The sequence below is a fragment of the Cucumis sativus genome, chromosome 7 (assembly GCF_000004075.3).
Source record: "Cucumis sativus cultivar 9930 chromosome 7, Cucumber_9930_V3, whole genome shotgun sequence".
Lineage (NCBI taxonomy): Eukaryota > Viridiplantae > Streptophyta > Magnoliopsida > Cucurbitales > Cucurbitaceae > Cucumis > Cucumis sativus.
Genome location: NC_026661.2, coordinates 13,444,554 through 13,462,661, shown reverse-complemented (window position 1 = coordinate 13,462,661; position 18,108 = coordinate 13,444,554). Strand labels below are relative to the sequence as shown.

The following is an 18,108-nucleotide window of genomic DNA, read 5'->3' as shown; positions in this document are numbered from 1 at the left end:
TTAACGAGTAATTGTCTTCTAGGATATGACATATTAACTTTCTTATGGAAGTAGTTTTCTGTCCATAAGATCCAACAAACCATACTTTGTGGAAATAAATCAAATTTAAACAAATTTATAAAAAAAGGGAGTGTTCGCATGAGATTTTCAAATAAATTTGATACGAGGAATTTGAACTTTGTATTTGTATTAATTTCAGTATAGTGAGTAGAATCTCTAATATATGATTATGTGATGTTTTCTCTCGAAAAATAAACTTTAATTTTTAAAACTTTTCAATTTTCTTGGATAATCGACACTTGAGCTTAATGATCTTCCTAGTGATCGTCCTTTGGACTTGATGATCATGTTGGACCAGTCGTTGACTTGTTGATCTTTTGGAGAATCAACCTTTTGACTTAATGAACTTTCTTGGAGGATCAATCTTTAGTTTAGATGATTAGTTTGGATATGTTTCTAACTTGCTAATTTACTTGGATCCAACTTCGAGAGAGTTATATTCTTTAGATCTTAAGAGCTTTGATCATACGAATTTTTGGATCTTAAGAACTTTAGAACTTTCGTCCTAGAATTTGAGAGCTCCAAAGTTTCAATCTTTAGAACTTGAGTGCTTTAGTCTTAAAAATTCAAAATTGTTATATTTAAATTTCAAACATACATAATTCAATATTTCATACAATAAATTCAAAGTCTATAGACTTGGTTTGTTTTTTTATTAAATAATATATATATATATATAATATTAATTCAGGTTGGGTTAGGTTGAACCAAAATTTTCAACCCTCCAACTCGAGACCCAATCCAACCCGAAAAAATTAATTTTTTTAACCAAACCCAACCCTTATAATATGAGTTGGATAGTTCAGGTTACTCGAGTTCAATCTATATTTTACATCCCTAACTTGAACTCAGTTGCCTAATAGACTTGGACTTGGACTTGAGCCCAAATTTCTATCATGGACTTAAATTAGGTTAGACCAAACCATTTTAATTAGGGAAATTGCAATAGATGACTATTTTAGCAATAATAATTAAGGATATAGCAACATTGTTAAAAAAATTGCAAATATAACAAAACTATCACTGATAGACCATGTTGCGATAGACCAATATTTGCAACATTGTCTATCAGTGATAGACTTATATAATTGATAGAATTTGACAAATTTTGCTATATTTATAAATTTTTTAAAATTGTGCTATATACTTAATTAATTTGAATTTAATTGTTAGATTTGTAACTATCCTTTTTAATTACTTGATCCAATTCATTTATAATTTTCATGATGAGCTTAATTTTCATTGTAATGATGCGACTGAATTTAATTGGCTGAAATGTCTCATTTAACAAATATCTCCTTGTGAGATTTATGCACGTCTATATACTGTGTCTGAATCTAAGAAAAAAAGATGAAATCAAAGTATGATTTTGATTCCTCTACTTTGATGTATCATTTTGATCCAAATATGAGAATCTAGTTGAAAGTTTTGTCTGAAAATTTGTTAGCAAAAGATGAATTTCACTCGTTGACTTTCTTATTTGGGAGTGGTTTTTTATTTGAACTAAAGTAGAAAATTTATGGTCTACTTTAAAAAAATTACAGTGGATGACTATTTTAGCAATAATAACTAAAGATATAGCAACATTTTTTAAAAATTGGAAATATAGCAAAACTATTTCTGATAGACTTGTATCGCTGATAGACTTTATATAATATATCAGTGATAGACCAATATTTGCAACATAGTCTATCAGTGATAGACTTATATCATTGATAGAATTTGACCAATTTTACTATATTTGCAAATTTTTAAAATTGTGCTATATACTTAATTAATTTGAATTTAATTGTTAAATTTGCAACTATCCCCTACTTTAATTGCAAATTGAATTTTGAATAGTATACCGAACTCTTGACATTTTTTTAGATTTGGAATATGTTCAATTTTTAATGAAAATTTGTATAATTTTGAGTTTGCCTTCGTCTTCATTTCAATCTTGACGTGGTGCATGCTTGAAGTGAGCCAAAATATTAATTTAGGCTACACTTTCGAACAGGCCAAAATTTTGATGGAAACTTGAATCTTGGTTTATATTTGGAATATGATTTCAGTTTTATTCCAAATGTTGATTTTACATAACATATTTGGATCATGCCACATTTTGGCTTGGGAAGAATTTGACCATAAACATAATTTGAATTCAATCCAAAATTTTAGTTTGGACCTAAATTGAACTCTTCCACTTACGAATATGCTCAAATTTTGAAGTAAAATGAAAGCTCCTTCTCGAAATTAGCTTTGATTTAACTTGAACTTACCCCATGTTTTAATGATTTGGAGCAGAATAGAATTTCAACCCGAACTATTTTAATTGAATTTAGTTTTGAATTTTGGGGTGTAATTAAATCTCAAATGAATTTTCGGTAATAGAAAATTTGGAATATATATTCCAAATTGTTGAGAAATTTGAATGAGATCTTATGTTAATTTAAGTTGTGAAATAAAAAATCCAAATCCACAAAAATTGGTTTGAATTTGGGTCAAACGTGCACTTACGAGTTCCATCTCAACTTGATTTAATTCGAATATTTATCACAACTTTGTTTTATATTGGAGTGGGATTTCTGAGACATACCTCAATGAAGTGGAATAATTTGAGGGTTTTTTCTTCTTTCTTTCTTTTAACATTTACCTTCCTTTATTTGTTTTAATTATTTTATTTTGGTTCAAATTTGGTTGTTCGACCTTTTAAGCTACTTGTTATACGATGCCTTCATTCTCGATTTGTTGGGATTGCGACTATTATTTTCTGGTTACATGATCATATTATTGGATATTGTGTTGAGTGTGGCGTGTTGAAGAAAACAAGGGTCTTTCCCAAAAGTATCATGGGTGATATATTCCTGATTTGCCGTAAGTTCTTGCTTGGCTATTCTACTGTGCTATTCTACTGGGTAGAAAAGAGATTAATTTAGTAAGATGAAGATAGGAGATTGATGGGTACAAAAAATACTCAACAAGGATATTGCAAGTGGTTATTGATTAAGGGAGAGTCATCCTTTGTTTTCATACAATTCTTAGTTCTGATGTTTGTAAATCAGTCCATGGACAACACGTTGTTTTATGTTTAGAGTGTTGTACCTTCAGTCATACATTATTGTAATTGTCAATTACTACAAATGCAATATATGATCTTCTATCATGGTTTTAGGACCCCCAATGTAGATGACAAGTTATCGAATTGGGTTACCAAAAGTTTGATGTGTCTTCTATGCTTTTCATATGTTACTGTAGTTATTTCTACTGTTATTAACACGAGGTACAACTCAAAGTACAATAATAACTAAGTGTGTTTTCTCATTTGGTATCAGAGCGAGTTAAATAGAAAATTGACAAAATGGACCAGATTCATTAAGTAAATTCAACTACCAGACCTTCTGTTTTTTACGAATCAAACTATGCCTATTGGAAAGTAAGAAGGATAATCTTCTTAGACTCGATTGATAGCAAGTCTTGAAAATCTGTTGTTTCTAGATGGGAGAATCCAACTGAGAAAGATGGGGCTACTAAAGTGTCTCTTAAACCTGAACTTACGTGGTTGTGTGCAAAAGATGAAGCAGCTTTCGGGAATTATGTGCCTTGAGTGCCCTCTTTAATGGTGTAGACCAAAATGTGTTTGAATTAATTAACACATACACATCTGCTAAGGAAGCATGAAGATTCTTTGAAGTGGCTTACGAAGGAACCTTCAAAGTGAAGATGTCACGATTGCAGATTCTAACGTCACGATTTAAAGCACTCAAAATGTCTAATGATGAATTAATTGCTGAATTTAATGGTCATGTCCTGGACATTGAGAATGAGTTTTTTGCCCTAGGAGAAAAGATGTCAGATACAAAACTGATGAGAAAAGTGCTGCAGACTCTTCCTCAACGTTTCAACATGAAAGTCACGACTATAGAAGAAGCAAACGATGGTACTACAATGAAATTTGATGAATTATTCGGATCACTGAGAATATTTGAATTAAACCTGGGAGAAGGCAATTCCAAAAAGAAGTATGACCTTGCTTTTCAATCAATAAGGGAGGATGTGTCTCAACCTAAAAAAGAACAAGCTAGCGAAGAAAACTTGGCAGAGTCAATAATTATCATTCTAACTAAACAAATGTCAAAACTTCGAAGTAAATTTCATAAGCACATTGAAAATTATAAAAATTACAACAATCATGATTTTAATACTTCCTCTTCTAGTTCAAACAATAACATCGGTTTGAACAGAAGAAGGGAGAATGTGAGAGGAGACAAAGCATTTGGGTTCTCTAAAATTGATAGACGCGATAGAAGTATCATATGTCATGAATGTGATGGTTTTGGGCATTATCAAGCTGAGTGTGCTACGTTTCTGAAACGGAAAAAAAAAAAAAAAGTTTAACAGTCACCTTGTCTGACGATGAAGCTTCGTTAGATAATGAGTCTAAGGAATTTAGTAGATCCCTTATTAGTATTACTGCAGAAATGAGCCTGCTAAAGATGGTTGATCTAGTGGGTAGAAGGAGACTGTTACATGTATTGACCATCAGGGATCTTCATCTCGTGTTACTCCAGACGTAGATGATTTCGTCAGGAAATGGAAAGAAGACCAAATTGTTTTGAAACAATAGAAAGAAAGAATACAAGATTTTATGGAGGATAATCATCGTCTCATGTCAACTATTGCTATTCTCAAAATGAAAATGAAGGAAGCTTGTCATGATTTTGAGTCTCTTTCTAAATTAGTTAAGATGCTCACATTCAGGACAAAGAGTTATGGATAGTATTTTGGATGATAGGAAACCAGGGAGTGATAAAAAGATGCTAGATTTTTCTAAACATTGTTCATATGGAAGAAATTCTTCCATTATGTTTGTCCGAGCTCTAGTAATGTTAACAATGACACATAAGTTCTTATGGTCAAAGAAGAATGGTCTATTGTTAAAAACAAAAGACAGAAATGAGTATGTCATTTATGTGGAAGACCTAGTTACATACGACTATTTTGTTATCGTTTACATGATTTCTACTCAAACTGGAGATTTGTTAGAAAGAGCGTTACATGGATAACTCTCAAGATTGAATGGAGACCGAAAAGCATTATAGAAACCAATAGGTGTAACGTTGCACTTACTTCTGTTCATAGTTCGAAGCTATAGACTGATATTTTGACATTGGCTGCTCGAGACATATAACGAGTAATACTGCATTCTTTACTGATTTCAAAGAATTTAATGTTGGATATTTGATGTTTGGTGATGGAGTTAAAAAAGGGTCCATCAATCAACCTGGTCTTCCATATATTCAAAATGGCAGGTTAGTTAAAGGGTTATCTACAAATCTAATTAGCATTAGTGAACTATATGACCAAGGGTTTTCTGTCAACTTTAGTAAAGACAAACATGAAGTGGTTGATAAGAAGAGCAAAGTGATCTTGAGTGGAACTCGTCTCTCTCAAAATTGTTATCACTAGGATTCAGAGATGTCTGTTTGTAAGTTGTCGAAATCAGATACAACAGAATTAAACATGCTAATGAGGAAGAAAAGGGAAAAACTAACATTTCTGGTTTGGTGAAAGGGAAATTTTTTTAGAAATTTCTATTTGGAATAGAGAGATTGTAAAACAGATAAGAGAGATCACACCAAAACTATAAGAATTGTATCTCAACCATAATGATAAATGATGATGGAGGAGGGAGTTATGGTAGGAGTTATTCTATTATTTAAAGTTATATTAATATAAAGTTAATATAAATTTAAACTATATTATATCTCATATAATATAAAGTTTATATTATATCATATATAATATATATATATAATATAACCAATGGTTTAGATCTCTCATATAATATATAGTTATAATATGAATCAAATTCATATTAATTTTAATCTATAGTTTATTTATGAATCTTATTCATATTATTACTATTATTTGAATCATATTCAAATATATAATTGTATCATATATAATTTATTCCCTTTAATCAATTTGAACAATTTAAATTATACGACGTGAAAGTTGAACCTGAATATGATTTTGGTAGTCGATGATCTACTCTTCATCTTAATAGAGGAATTTCCCCTACTCGAAATGCATCCTAGATTGCCAGGGATGCATATGACCACTGTACAAAGGCTAATGACAAGGCCCACATCTATATCTTGGCCAATATGTCTGACGTACTGAGCAGAAGCATGAGTCCATGGTCACTACACGTCAGATTATGGACTCCCTTTAGGAGATATTTAGGCAATCGTCCATTCAAATCTGACACGAGGCCATTAAATACGTTTATAATGCCTATATCAAGGAGAGCCAAACTGTTAGAGAACATGTGTCGACATGATGGTCCACTTCATTGTGGCAAAGATGAATGGGGTGGTCATTGACGAGCAAAGTCAAGTGTCCTTTATCTTGGAATCTCTTCTAAAGAGCTTCCTTCAATTTCGTAGCAATGCGGTAATGAACAAGACAAAATATAACATGACTACTCTCCTAAATGAGTTATAGGCTTGATTTAGGAGCTACTGACCATGTTTGTTCTTCTTTATAAGAAACAACTTGAGGAGGGTGAGATGATGCTCAAAGTTAGAACGAGAGGCGAAATTTTAGCTCGTGTAGTAAGAAATGTGAAGTTTTTTAGAATTAATCTTAGAAAATTTATATATAGTTCCTAAGATTAAAAGGAATCTTGTATCTATTTCTTGTTTACTTGAACAATCTTATTACATATTTTTTTCTTTGAATGAAGTGTTCATTTTTTTAAGAATGGTGTACACATATTTATTCAGCTAAGTTAGAAAACAACTTATACATATTAGGACCTATTGAAGTGAAAACAATTTTAAATCATGAGATGTTTAAAACTGCTAATACTCAAAATAAAAGATAAAGAATTTCTCTAAATAACAATATCTATATTTGACATTTAAGATTAGGTCACATTAATCTTGATAAGATCGGGAGATTGGTAAAGAATGAACTTCTAAATGAGTTAGAAGATGATTGATTACCTTCATATAAATCTTGTCTCGAAGGGAAAATGACTAAAGACTTTTTACTGAAAAATATTGTAGAGCCAAAGAGCCCCTAGAACTTATACATTCAGACCTATGTGATCTGATGAATGTAAAAGCTGAGGAGGTTTTGAATACTTCATCTATTTTATAGATGATTATTCAAGGTATGGTTATTTATACTTAATGGAGTATAAGTCTGAAGCTTTTAAAAAGTTCAAGGAATATAAGGCTAAAGTTGAAAATATATTAAGTAAAAAGATTAAAATATTTTGATCTGATCGAGGTGGAGAATACGCTGATATTAGTCTATCAATGATAGACTCGTATCCAAGGTCATCACTGATATTAAACCTTAAACCATATCCCAGGTCATCACTAATATCCTAAGTTATATCAATGATAGTAGTCTATCAATGATAGTAGTCTATCAATGATAGACTCGTACCCTAGGCCATCATTAATATTAGTCAATCAGTGATAGACTCCATCTTCTATGATGCGATGAGTGTAACACTAGGATGATAAACTGTATCTATATATATATATATATATATTGCAGCAATTCAGAATTATGGTTAATCAATGTTATGAGTGTAACACTACCTCTATTTTGCAAGCGTCGAGCAGATGGACCACGAAAAAAATCGATTAATGAGAAGAAAAGTCATCAAAATGTAGTCATTGTCGTCATGCTGGTCACAAAATGATATGATATTACGTTGTTGATAAGAATCATTCTGCTTGAAGATAGATAATGTTTTTCTATCAGCAGTAGTTATCTTATTGTCAAGTAGTAATAGAGAAGTAATGTCATAATGGAGTTTAGTTTATAGTCGATTGGTTATAAACTTTACTATGAAGTTTATCATTGATAGCTTCTATCAATAATAGATTTCAACGTGTATATTAACAGAACTTTTTCTCAATAAAATGCACCCATTAATACTAATTTGCTACGATTCAACAATGTATAATACTAATTTCTTAATAGGAACACAAAAGTACATAACTTACTATGATTATTCAACCTGTGGTCCAACATTTTTCTATATTTATATGGTAAAATCAATTAAATATGAAGATGTAATAGGAAGGTACAAAAGATTTAATGTATATTTTCATTGTAAAATGAATAGATTGTTTTTTCTTCCAAACTTATCGTACAAATTAACCCATGCTACACTAAGTACACAACATGAACACTTAAAAACAGGGGAAAAAATCAAATCATCCAAACCCATGCATCCCAAATACAGGTTTTAGAAACCCAAACTACCAAACAATGCACCCCAAAATTTTATGTTGTGAACAAACAGATAATATTCACTCTTGTTTGTAGTTTTCTCAAGAGTAAGAGAAGAGAGTGAGAACGAGTGTCTAGTCATCGAAAGTGGTAGTAATAACGAGTATCGAGATGAGCGAGAGTGAAAAGCAAGAATGGGTGTCGAGGCCCACCATTTGTGTTTCGAAGGGTATGATAGTTTTATATGCAAGAAAAAGGCATAAAGAAAAACTTGTTCAAATTCCATCTCCAAACATAAAAGACTGGAAAATATGTGATTATTTTTCTCTTCCTTCATCTCACTTTTCACATAAACCAATCAAAACCAACCAACCACGTGATAAATCAATGCTATAAACCCTCCAAAAACTCTAGCAATTGGTTTTTATCGTCAATTGGAATTGAAAACCAAGGTTGATCGATATGTATGAATAAAGGTTTTTCTGGGAAATCGTTAGTAGCATCTCATAGGCAAAATTCACAAAAGCATATGAAGGAGAAAAAGAGAGATGTACGGTCTTTTATAGTTCGAAACTACTTGGAAAGGTTGTAGTGAGTGAACTTGTATAAATAAATATGTGTCTAATTCTTTTTCCCTTTTCCTTTTCTTCTTTTGCCCATACTGTCGTGTTCATTATGCCTTTCAAAATTTCCCAACTAATATCATAGCAATGTCCTTCCAATTACCCCAACTACAATAATCTCCCCCCATGGAGAACTTTACACATACAACTAATATCCATTAACATTGTTAGATTATATTTCAAACTAATAGTTGGTTTGACAGCCGAACTGAAAGTCTCTGCAATCCGCAATCTACACCCATTTGTTGGGATATGTCAAAATAATGAGATGGCCTATCTTCCCTTGTCTGTGGATGATATAATCTTGATTGCTTCCTCTAATGAGCTACGTCCATCCAATATATCCCTTCTTAGATCTAAGTTACATATTTGGTGAAGTACATATATTCTAACAAATAATATCCTTCCAACAATTACGAGGTCCAAAGAGGAGTTGACGCTCGTTTAGACTATTGAGCCAAGCCAGACAAAGAACGAAGATGGTCATATATAGAGCCCATCGCTGTATGAGAAGACTTCGTAGCGGCAAAAGCTAAATGCTTTGGTGCTACCATTCTATCGAAGAAGAATGCTCCAGGTTCCAACTTCTCTTTTGGCTGCAAAGCCAACCAAATAATCGTATCGGCCCCTTCCTCGCTTGTTCTTAGCTTCCCCGAGAGACTGAAATGATCAAATGACGAATTGATAATCGAAAACTATTTGAAGTCCACTTCAAAGAACAAAGATTTTGCTACCTATCCTTACGATTTAGAGAAACTCGGTAAAGATTTAGTCGCTCCGGGTGTTTCGGCCCAACCGGGGTGCATCGAGTAGAATCCAATCCCTTTTTTAGAGTACATCTCTGACCATTTCTCTGTTAAAGCCACCTGAAAAGGAAACTTCATTCACTAGCGGCAATAGCTAAATCAAGTAATCTTAACAGTGTCAAGCGAAGTTAAACATTGGTTTGTTGGGTTTCTTTATAAACATTGGGTTTCTTTATAAACATTGGTTTTACTTTCTTTGCACATAGCGTAGAGACAAGACAAGGATAATTCAAATTCCAATGAACATGTCACATCATCCATTCTTTCATCAAATACTTTTGTTCCTGAACTTTAGTTGGTAACAATTCAATCTAAAAGCTTTAGTACATGACAATTTAGTTTCTATACTTTTGGATTTACAACTTCATGAAAATTTTCATCGAAATTAAGTGGCAATAATAGTTTATAAATATATTCGAGTCCTCTTTATCAATCTACACATGTAAAAAAATTTCATTAAATCACAATAATACTAGTGATAAAGATTAGACAAAAGTATGACTCAAAGTAACAGATAAAAATAAAAGCTTTTAGTTGTGTAGGAATTATACAAAACATCACGAATTAAATTTATAATTTAAAATAGATATTCAATAAAAAAAAAAATCAGATTGGGGTCTTTGGAGTAAGAACAATAGAATCTTTGGAGGATATGAAATGGTTTCAAGTTTTGGTCCTTTGTAAAGTTTTATGTTTCTCTATCGGCTTTAGTTGTGACGCTTTTCTGCAGCTATCATTAAGGTCTTATTTTACTTGACTGAAGTGCCATTTTATAGTAAGGGTTCCCTTTTTGTGGGTTTAACTTTTTCTTTCTTTTATGCCACTTGTATTCTTACATTTCTTCTCAACTTTGATCCTATTAAAAAGAACTAAAATTTTATAACACTGGTAAGAGAAAACCATAAAACAATGCATTGCAACAGCATACAGAAAATCAAAAGAACAGTGATTTTAGAACACTATATGTAGCATTACTAACCTGAACTCGTTTGTTACGTGCATACTGTACGACCCCATCAAATTCGTCTTCACTAAACTACAAGGAAACAAACAAAAGAATCACTATATCAGGTCTGCAAATGGAGAAGGCAGAGAAGTTTAAAAAATGAAGCCTACCTGCAGATCATTAGTTAAGGGAACTGAATACATTCCGCCAGAAGAAACTGTGATGACCTTTGCATCAGGTGCAGCTTTCTCCAGCAATGGCAACAAAGATTCAGTCATTGCATAAGTGCCTAAAACATTCACAGCAAAGTTGAATTCGAACCTGGAATTCAGAAATTATTAAGAATTTTGGGAGAGATAAAAGTTACAGATAGAGAGAAGAGCTTAGTAAAAGCACACAAATAAAGATCATACCCTTCAGGCGTCGTAATTCGATTTTTCTCAAGCATTCCAGCATTGTTAACCTATTTACAGTTAGTAATGGAAATCAAACTCTTTTGTATCAAGAATGAGGGAGAAAGTAAAACCCACTGATTTCATGATGTTTTTTCTTTTTCTATATAGAAACAACTTTCATTGAGAAAAAAAATGAAAGAATACAAGTGGATACAAAAAAAAACCAGCCACCAAAACACCCCAACTTGAAGAGGGTCCAACTAAGTAAGACATTACCAATGAAATAGTTACAAAAGGTCTTCAAAATCAAAGCCCAAACGATATTGTTTTCATGATGGTAAAAGTGACAAATTAATAGATAGCAACCGTTCTAGGCCCCCAATATGCTGAAAGTATTCTTGGAGAAGTAAGAAGGAAAATTATGTTCGGAAGTTAGTTAGTATTGGGGAGACCACAGAGACAGCATAAGGGAATGCGTGTAGTTAGTATATATAATAATGTTTGGTGAATAGGGAATATATGCTTTTTGTCTGTACAAAAGAAGTAGGTCGAGGAGGAAAGAACCGGCACTTTGGATGGAGTTGTACATCCTTGGGGCCCTTTCTTATAATGGTAATATCACTAACAGTAAGGAGATGCCTTACATTGACAAAATGAACAGATCTAATATGAAGTCAATGATGATGATTTTGCAGACATAATGCAAAAATGGACTAAAACATATAATTTTTAGAACATGAAAGGAAAACATTACAAAGACAGATTGATTACCAGAACATGGACTGGGACATTCTTTGAAATAAACTTTGAGGAAAATGACTTAATGTCACTGATTGAGGAAAGATCACAGACCTGCAAACTAAAGAAAAGTTATTAAATAATAAGGGAGCTAAGGTTATAATGTATTATTAAAAAAAAAAACAAACTCGATAATAGAATTAGTAGTTGCTTCACTGCTTCTAGTTATCCCATAGTTAAATTGAGACAAACCTGCTATACTTATCATTCAAGCTATCCCTTAATATTATTAAATATAGCATATACTAAAAGATTTGCCACATATCATTTACAAGAAAAAAGTTACAGATAAGGTTGAGTGTCTACCACAAAGTAGGAAAAAAGTAAGACCCTAGTTATGGAAATAGTCAGATTATTAGTATGGCTATTAGAAGGGGGATGTTAGTAAATAGGTAGTAAATTTGTTAGAAATTTTAAATATAGACAGGGGAATTGGGTTGGAAGCAAGGTGTAAAGATTTTTGTGGGATTTTCTTTGGAGAAAATGGAAGAGCCCTCTCAAAAGTTTAGGTTATCTGGTTGTTTCTTACAATATTACAGCGTATTTCCATAGTTAAGTGTTCTTGAGTTTTCCATGTAAGTGTTCTTATTAGGAGGTATCCTAAAAAAATAAAATTGATACTGAGGACACCTAGAAGCGAGCATGATTTCAATTTTGAAATCAGATTTATTGTAAAAACCACATCATGTAGTGAATGGTGGTTGGAAAAGAACTACCTCCAAATGAACATTTTGGTTTCCTGTTTTAGACTTTATCTCAGAAAGAGCAGCTTCACCTCTTTCCTTGTTGCGGCATATCATGTAGACAGAAGCTCCACTGCAAAAACAGCAGAAATTTCATGCTTTCCAAAATAAATCTCTAGTTTTTTTACATAAGCTTTGTTCCATGTCCGACTCAAAAATTATAACAGGAAAAAAAAAAAGAAAATGGGAAAAAGAAATCAAGACCGTGATGCTAAACCCTCTGCAGTTGCATATCCAATCCCGGAATTCGCCCCAGTAACAATGCAATTTTTCCCTTCAATGTTCGTTTGCATATCCTCTGGTTTGAACTTCTTAGAATGTTCACTATAGCCATAAAACAGTTAAGAGTTAATCACATTAACGAAATTAGAAACATATTTATAAAGTTGTTAATGGTTTAACATCACAAAAACCTCTAATAATCAGTGCAACTATGAATGGTAGACTACATATGCTTTCACCTCAGTACTTTTAGGTTTAGTAGAATTAAACAGGATGGAATTATTCAGCAAGACAACAAGAAAACGCATTAAAGTCTAAATTCCAAAAAAGAAACTGTTAAAATAAATGGGGTTTTGTAAACAAGGTACAGGGTAAAATTGTACAAGAATCTCAACCTCAATTACTTTCTTGAATTTCTTCAATAAAGTAAACGTCCAAAGAATGATCAATAGACTTGGAATTAGCTGGGTTTTATCAAAGCGTAGGGGTAGGGACTATATCCACAGAGAGACTATTTAGGAAAGTTTCATCAATCAATCAGAACAATTAGTGTTATTTTATCACATCACAGGCACTAATTTCCAACTTGTAAAATCATAGGGTTTAGGCTTAGGACATATAACTTAACAGAAAATGAAGGACAAAAAAAAGTTAACAAGAATTTTACATGAATGCAGATTTGGTGAAGTTGAGGTAGCCATAGACCCCAAAAGCTGATACTCTCCATGCCTGGACACAACAAGGGCACACAAAAAAAAGTCAGCACAGAATAAAAGATTTGGAGGGTGTAAGAAAAGAAAAGTGAGAAATGAATGCCTTGAGAAGAAACATTGCGAGTGTGCCAATGGAGATGTGGATTCGAAGCTGGAGAGTTGCAGCTTCCATAATAATGGGGGAATTGGGGAGTTGGTAAGGTCCATTGTAGACTCCGAAACCGTTGAAAAATAAAAAGCTGAAGGAGTGAACAGAGCTTTGCCACGTTTACTTGTCTACTTTCGTATCACTATCACATCCTAATTCCTTTCTTTCTCTTTCTTGATATCGTAACTTGTACCACAAGTTTGAGCTAAACTCATGTTAGCAGATCAATAATGATTTAATATATAATTGACAACAAAAAAAAATGAACAAAAACACGTACCATAATTTTATATTCTATCAATATTTATAATAGATAGAATCTTATATTTTGCAAATATTTTTAACAACTCTCTCGTTTATAATAATTTTTTTATATAATTTGGTGTCGTGTGAAATTATAAATGGGCATAGTGGATATTATATTATTAATATAAAATTTTAGTTCCCTTAGAAGTGTTTGTTATTATTATTATTATTTGATTATTGGTTTTACAATACCGTGCTTTTTTCTTCCTAAAGTCTTACATGTTCGTTTTCATATTTTCTACCTAAATATTTCAAAATTGGTTGTATAACAATTCTTAAAAGATCTTCTTTGGTAACCTATTTCATTTTCTTTTCTTTTCTTTTTTTCTTTTTTCTTTCTTTTTGTTTTTGAAAGTTAATTTTTTAAAATACACGTGCAATTCGTAACTGACTTGTTTTTAAACAAGAAAATTGTTTTTAGAATTATAAAAGAAAATTGAAAATGAAAAAAAAAAAAACCTTCATAAAAGTACTTGTTTTTCAAAACTAGAAAACAAAATCTGCTGTTATAAATGGTTTTTATTTTTAATAAACAAAAATAAAAAATAAAAAATTGAAATGATTTCTGAACTAATTTTTTTACTTTGATTTTGAAAATAAACCTAAAACGTAAACAACATATTGTTTGTTATTTATGTGTCAACAACTTTTTGAGAGAAACGGCGACTAAAAGATGGTGAAAAATGAGATAACCCTATGAATTCCTTCTGCTTAGTCGGGCCAGTTACATGCATGATAGATTTAACTATCCGGAAACCTTGATTTTCTTCTGAATGATGGTTAAAAGAAATCCCTTCTATTGATGGCATTGGTTGCTCAGGGGCCAATTGCTCAATTGATGTCTTGATAGGGGATAGCAAGTTGGATTTTGCGACAACTTCTTGGCTTCGGAAATTGAATGGATTTGGCAGCAAATCCTTTGGAACATCATCACTCTAAATATAGAAGCATGTATTAGAGCATAGAAACTCTCAACGAACAGGAAACAATACATCCAAAATATAAGAAAAATAATGACTTCCAAAATGAAATAGAGAAATCAAGCAACCTTGGTGGCCATCATGCAAATGATAACAACAAACTTCTATCACCGGAATGCTACACCTCCTTGCACTTGCAAACAGAGCAAGTACTAACAATGATATAGGGACCTCGGGTTTTCACATTTCATATAGAAAGAACCAACCTTCTAGGATTCGTGAGCACAAAGACAGTTAAAACACTAAATCTACGAATCATAGAAGGAAAATGGTGGCATACCTCTCGATGGGAACTCACAAATTCTGAAAGTCGTGCCCGAAACAACTTCCTCAGTTGCATATATTGGTCCTCCTTATTCTCTAGAACACCAAAATTGAAAGATATGTGAAGATCTGGCTTCATACAACTGGTCCTCTCATCATAGACCACAACCTTCTTGAGAACAATTGCTTCAGGTAAAATAAACTTGAATTGAGCCAAATGACGACATGGAAACCTCTTGCGCTCATAGCCATCAAATTCAGAATAAGAAAACAGAGGAACTCTTCGAGTCATTTAAAAAATCTAAGAAGTGAATGCCACAAAATTAACTGGAACTAGAACGATTTGATTCAAACAGTCATCACAATATCGTCAATCTAACTTCGTATGCCATAACAACCACGATTGCATTTAAAAGAAATAACAAATTTTACAAACTTCTTCACGGTTACTTAAGCGGCCAGTCAGATTAAAATTCTAAATTAACCTGTAGTTACTATCAACATATAAATCGATGGAAAGGAAAAGACAATATGGAAGGCAGAATAAGTACCTATCAGTGAGGGCTTCGATCTTAGGGCAAACGTTAGAGAAGTTGGATGCAACACCTTTAAATCGCAACAACCGCATTGCAGAATCCGAACTATAGAAAAGCTTACAAAGCATCTCAAATATGCAAACACCAGAATAATAACAAGACTCATTTACGAAACATTCAAAACAGATCTAAAAGAGCAGCCAACCATCAATAAGTCACATTTCAAGATCGAGAAACAAAAAGACTTACTTCTCAGGCAATTTCTTGGACTTATTATCAACCGATTGACTTTCATTCGACAACAAATCTATTTGTCTTCTAACCGATTTACTCTCTTCAGTAGGCAGATCAAGAGGCAACAGAGGATTGGATTCAGGGACACTCTGAGTAGCTCGTTTAATCGCTTTGATCGAAAGTGAAACCTTACAGTTTCTAGTTCTGGTAGAGAGCTTCGCAGGCTTTTCCGGGGTCTTGGAGCTCAAGGATTGTGGATCCTGAAGTAAGGATTTGGAGTTGGAACGCAAAGGTTTGTTCGATTTGAAGGGTAAAGTTGATGATGATGAAGAAGAAACTTCGTTTGAAGCGTCCGCCATTGTTATGGAGTGATAGAAGGGAAATTGGTGATTAAGGGGTTTACAAATGGAATGGATTTGGCGGGAATAAAGGGGAAACTGTTTGGGTGTTTGTGAACTGGGAAGAACGAAGCTGAATAAGTACCAGAAATTGCCAAAACTAGGCCAAAAATGGGGTAGAAAAAGAGTTTTAGGATTGATAATAAAAAAGGTGGATAAATTTAATGTGAAATGACGGAAATACCCTTATTTAATTTCCTCATTTCCTATTTCTTTTTCCTTTTCTTCAACCTAAAAACAGAACAACGTTAAAAAAAAAAACGTAAACTTGAACCTTCCGCTTATACAGTTCCTTCAACTTGGTGCCTCCGGTGAACGTCTCTTCTTTTCCATCCATTTCTTCTCCACTTCTATCCATTTCTTCTCGACGACTCTCTACACTTCTATCCATTTATTTGTAGCATGCACATATATAATAGGTTCTTAACCAAATTATTTATTATTACATTACATTGCAAAGGAAATGGTTTTTTTCGTCCAATATGTTTATTAATTATATGGTTCTTCTTCCTAAAAACAGAATTCATGTTCTCACGACTCTCTATTTGTGTGTGCCTGTACGACATATGCATTTCTTCTCTACAAATTTAATGATATATCTAAAATGTGTCAAACAAAAAACTCATATCAGCAGAAAACTTAAACAAAATGATTTATATAAAAAAAAAAACTCAGATTTTATTATTCACTTGACTTCAAAGATGATGGATACGACACTGCCAACAGAGAGGAGTGGAGAAGAAATGGAGAGGTCCGGTGAAAACAAAGGTGAAATCGAAAAGGAGTGGGAAACGTTCACTGGAGTTGAAGTCTAAACCCTAAAACAGAGACCCATAAAGAAGAAATGGAGAGGTTCGGTGAAAAAGTTGAAATCGGAAAAGAGTGGAGAGTCGTCGAGAAGAAATGGATGGAAGTGGAGAAGAAATGGATGGAAGGGAAGAGACATTCACCGGAGGCACCAAGTTGAAGGAACTGTATAAGTGGGAGAGTTCAAAAGCGAGAGGTTCAAGTTTACGTTTTTTTTTTTAAGTTGTTCTGTTTTTAGGTTAAAGAAAAGGAAAAAGAAAAGAGGAAAGAGGAAATTAAATAAAGGTATTTCCGTCATTTCACACCAAATTTATCCTAAATCTCAACTTTTTTACAATCAATCCTAAAACTCTTTTTCTACCCAATTTTTGGCAATTTTCCAATAAGTATTGAGGAGTTGATTAATGGAGTTTTTATACTTGGAAGTTTAACATAATACAAATCAAAATCATTAAAGAATTTGGAAAGAGAAATAGTTTTAGATTATATATTTCATTTTCTATTTCATAATTTAAAATCATCCTTTTTCATATTAGAATCACGATAATATATATTTTTCAAATACTTATTTTTCAAAATTTAACAATCTTATCCCTATCGATTCAATTGTGCTTCGTTTTAGTTTTGAGATAACAAAGTTGTTAGTATCTTTTTAAAAATATATCGTTGAAGTGATTACATTTTAGAAAAGAAAAAGAATTTCAAGACACTTGTTTTTGGAGGATATGATTTATTTAAATAATGTAATTTCAAAAACTTAATAGTAAAATAATGTTGTTTAAAAACTTATTAGGAATATGTTGAACACTCCTCCTTTAAGAAAGAAAATGCAGAATACGACGTTCATCCTATGAGAGAGAAAATGGAGACAATGAATATCACTAAGGG

At 32.3% G+C, this 18,108-nt stretch overlaps 2 protein-coding genes across 7 annotated transcripts; both read right to left on the bottom strand.

Moving 5' to 3' along the window:
• Window positions 1–8,864: 8,864 nt before the first annotated feature.
• On the bottom strand, window positions 8,865–13,965 carry LOC101217652 (dehydrogenase/reductase SDR family member 12). Its single transcript, XM_004139643.3, has 10 exons — window positions 13,651–13,965; window positions 13,502–13,563; window positions 12,817–12,936; window positions 12,586–12,685; window positions 11,843–11,923; window positions 11,090–11,139; window positions 10,847–10,997; window positions 10,710–10,766; window positions 9,669–9,790; window positions 8,865–9,584 (listed from the first exon to the last, which is right to left on the bottom strand). Exons 1-10 carry the CDS (start codon window positions 13,717–13,719, stop codon window positions 9,374–9,376), a joined length of 1,023 nt encoding a protein of 340 aa, XP_004139691.1. The 5' UTR covers window positions 13,720–13,965; the 3' UTR covers window positions 8,865–9,373.
• Window positions 13,966–14,560: 595 nt separating this feature from the next.
• On the bottom strand, window positions 14,561–16,528 carry LOC105436135 (CDT1-like protein a, chloroplastic). Of its 6 annotated transcripts, none has more exons than XM_031889044.1 (4): window positions 16,031–16,527; window positions 15,797–15,886; window positions 15,262–15,431; window positions 14,561–14,936 (listed from the first exon to the last, which is right to left on the bottom strand). In XM_031889044.1, the coding sequence occupies exons 1-3, from the start codon at window positions 16,372–16,374 to the stop codon at window positions 15,401–15,403; spliced, it is 465 nt and encodes a 154-aa protein (XP_031744904.1). In that variant the 5' UTR covers window positions 16,375–16,527; the 3' UTR covers window positions 14,561–14,936; window positions 15,262–15,400. The 6 variants fall into 6 exon arrangements, with proteins under 6 accessions (XP_031744904.1, XP_031744905.1, XP_031744903.1 ...); XM_031889045.1 differs by having other exon boundaries at window positions 15,262–15,341; window positions 16,031–16,526; XM_031889043.1 differs by having other exon boundaries at window positions 15,262–15,886; window positions 16,031–16,528.
• Window positions 16,529–18,108: the final 1,580 nt, after the last annotated feature.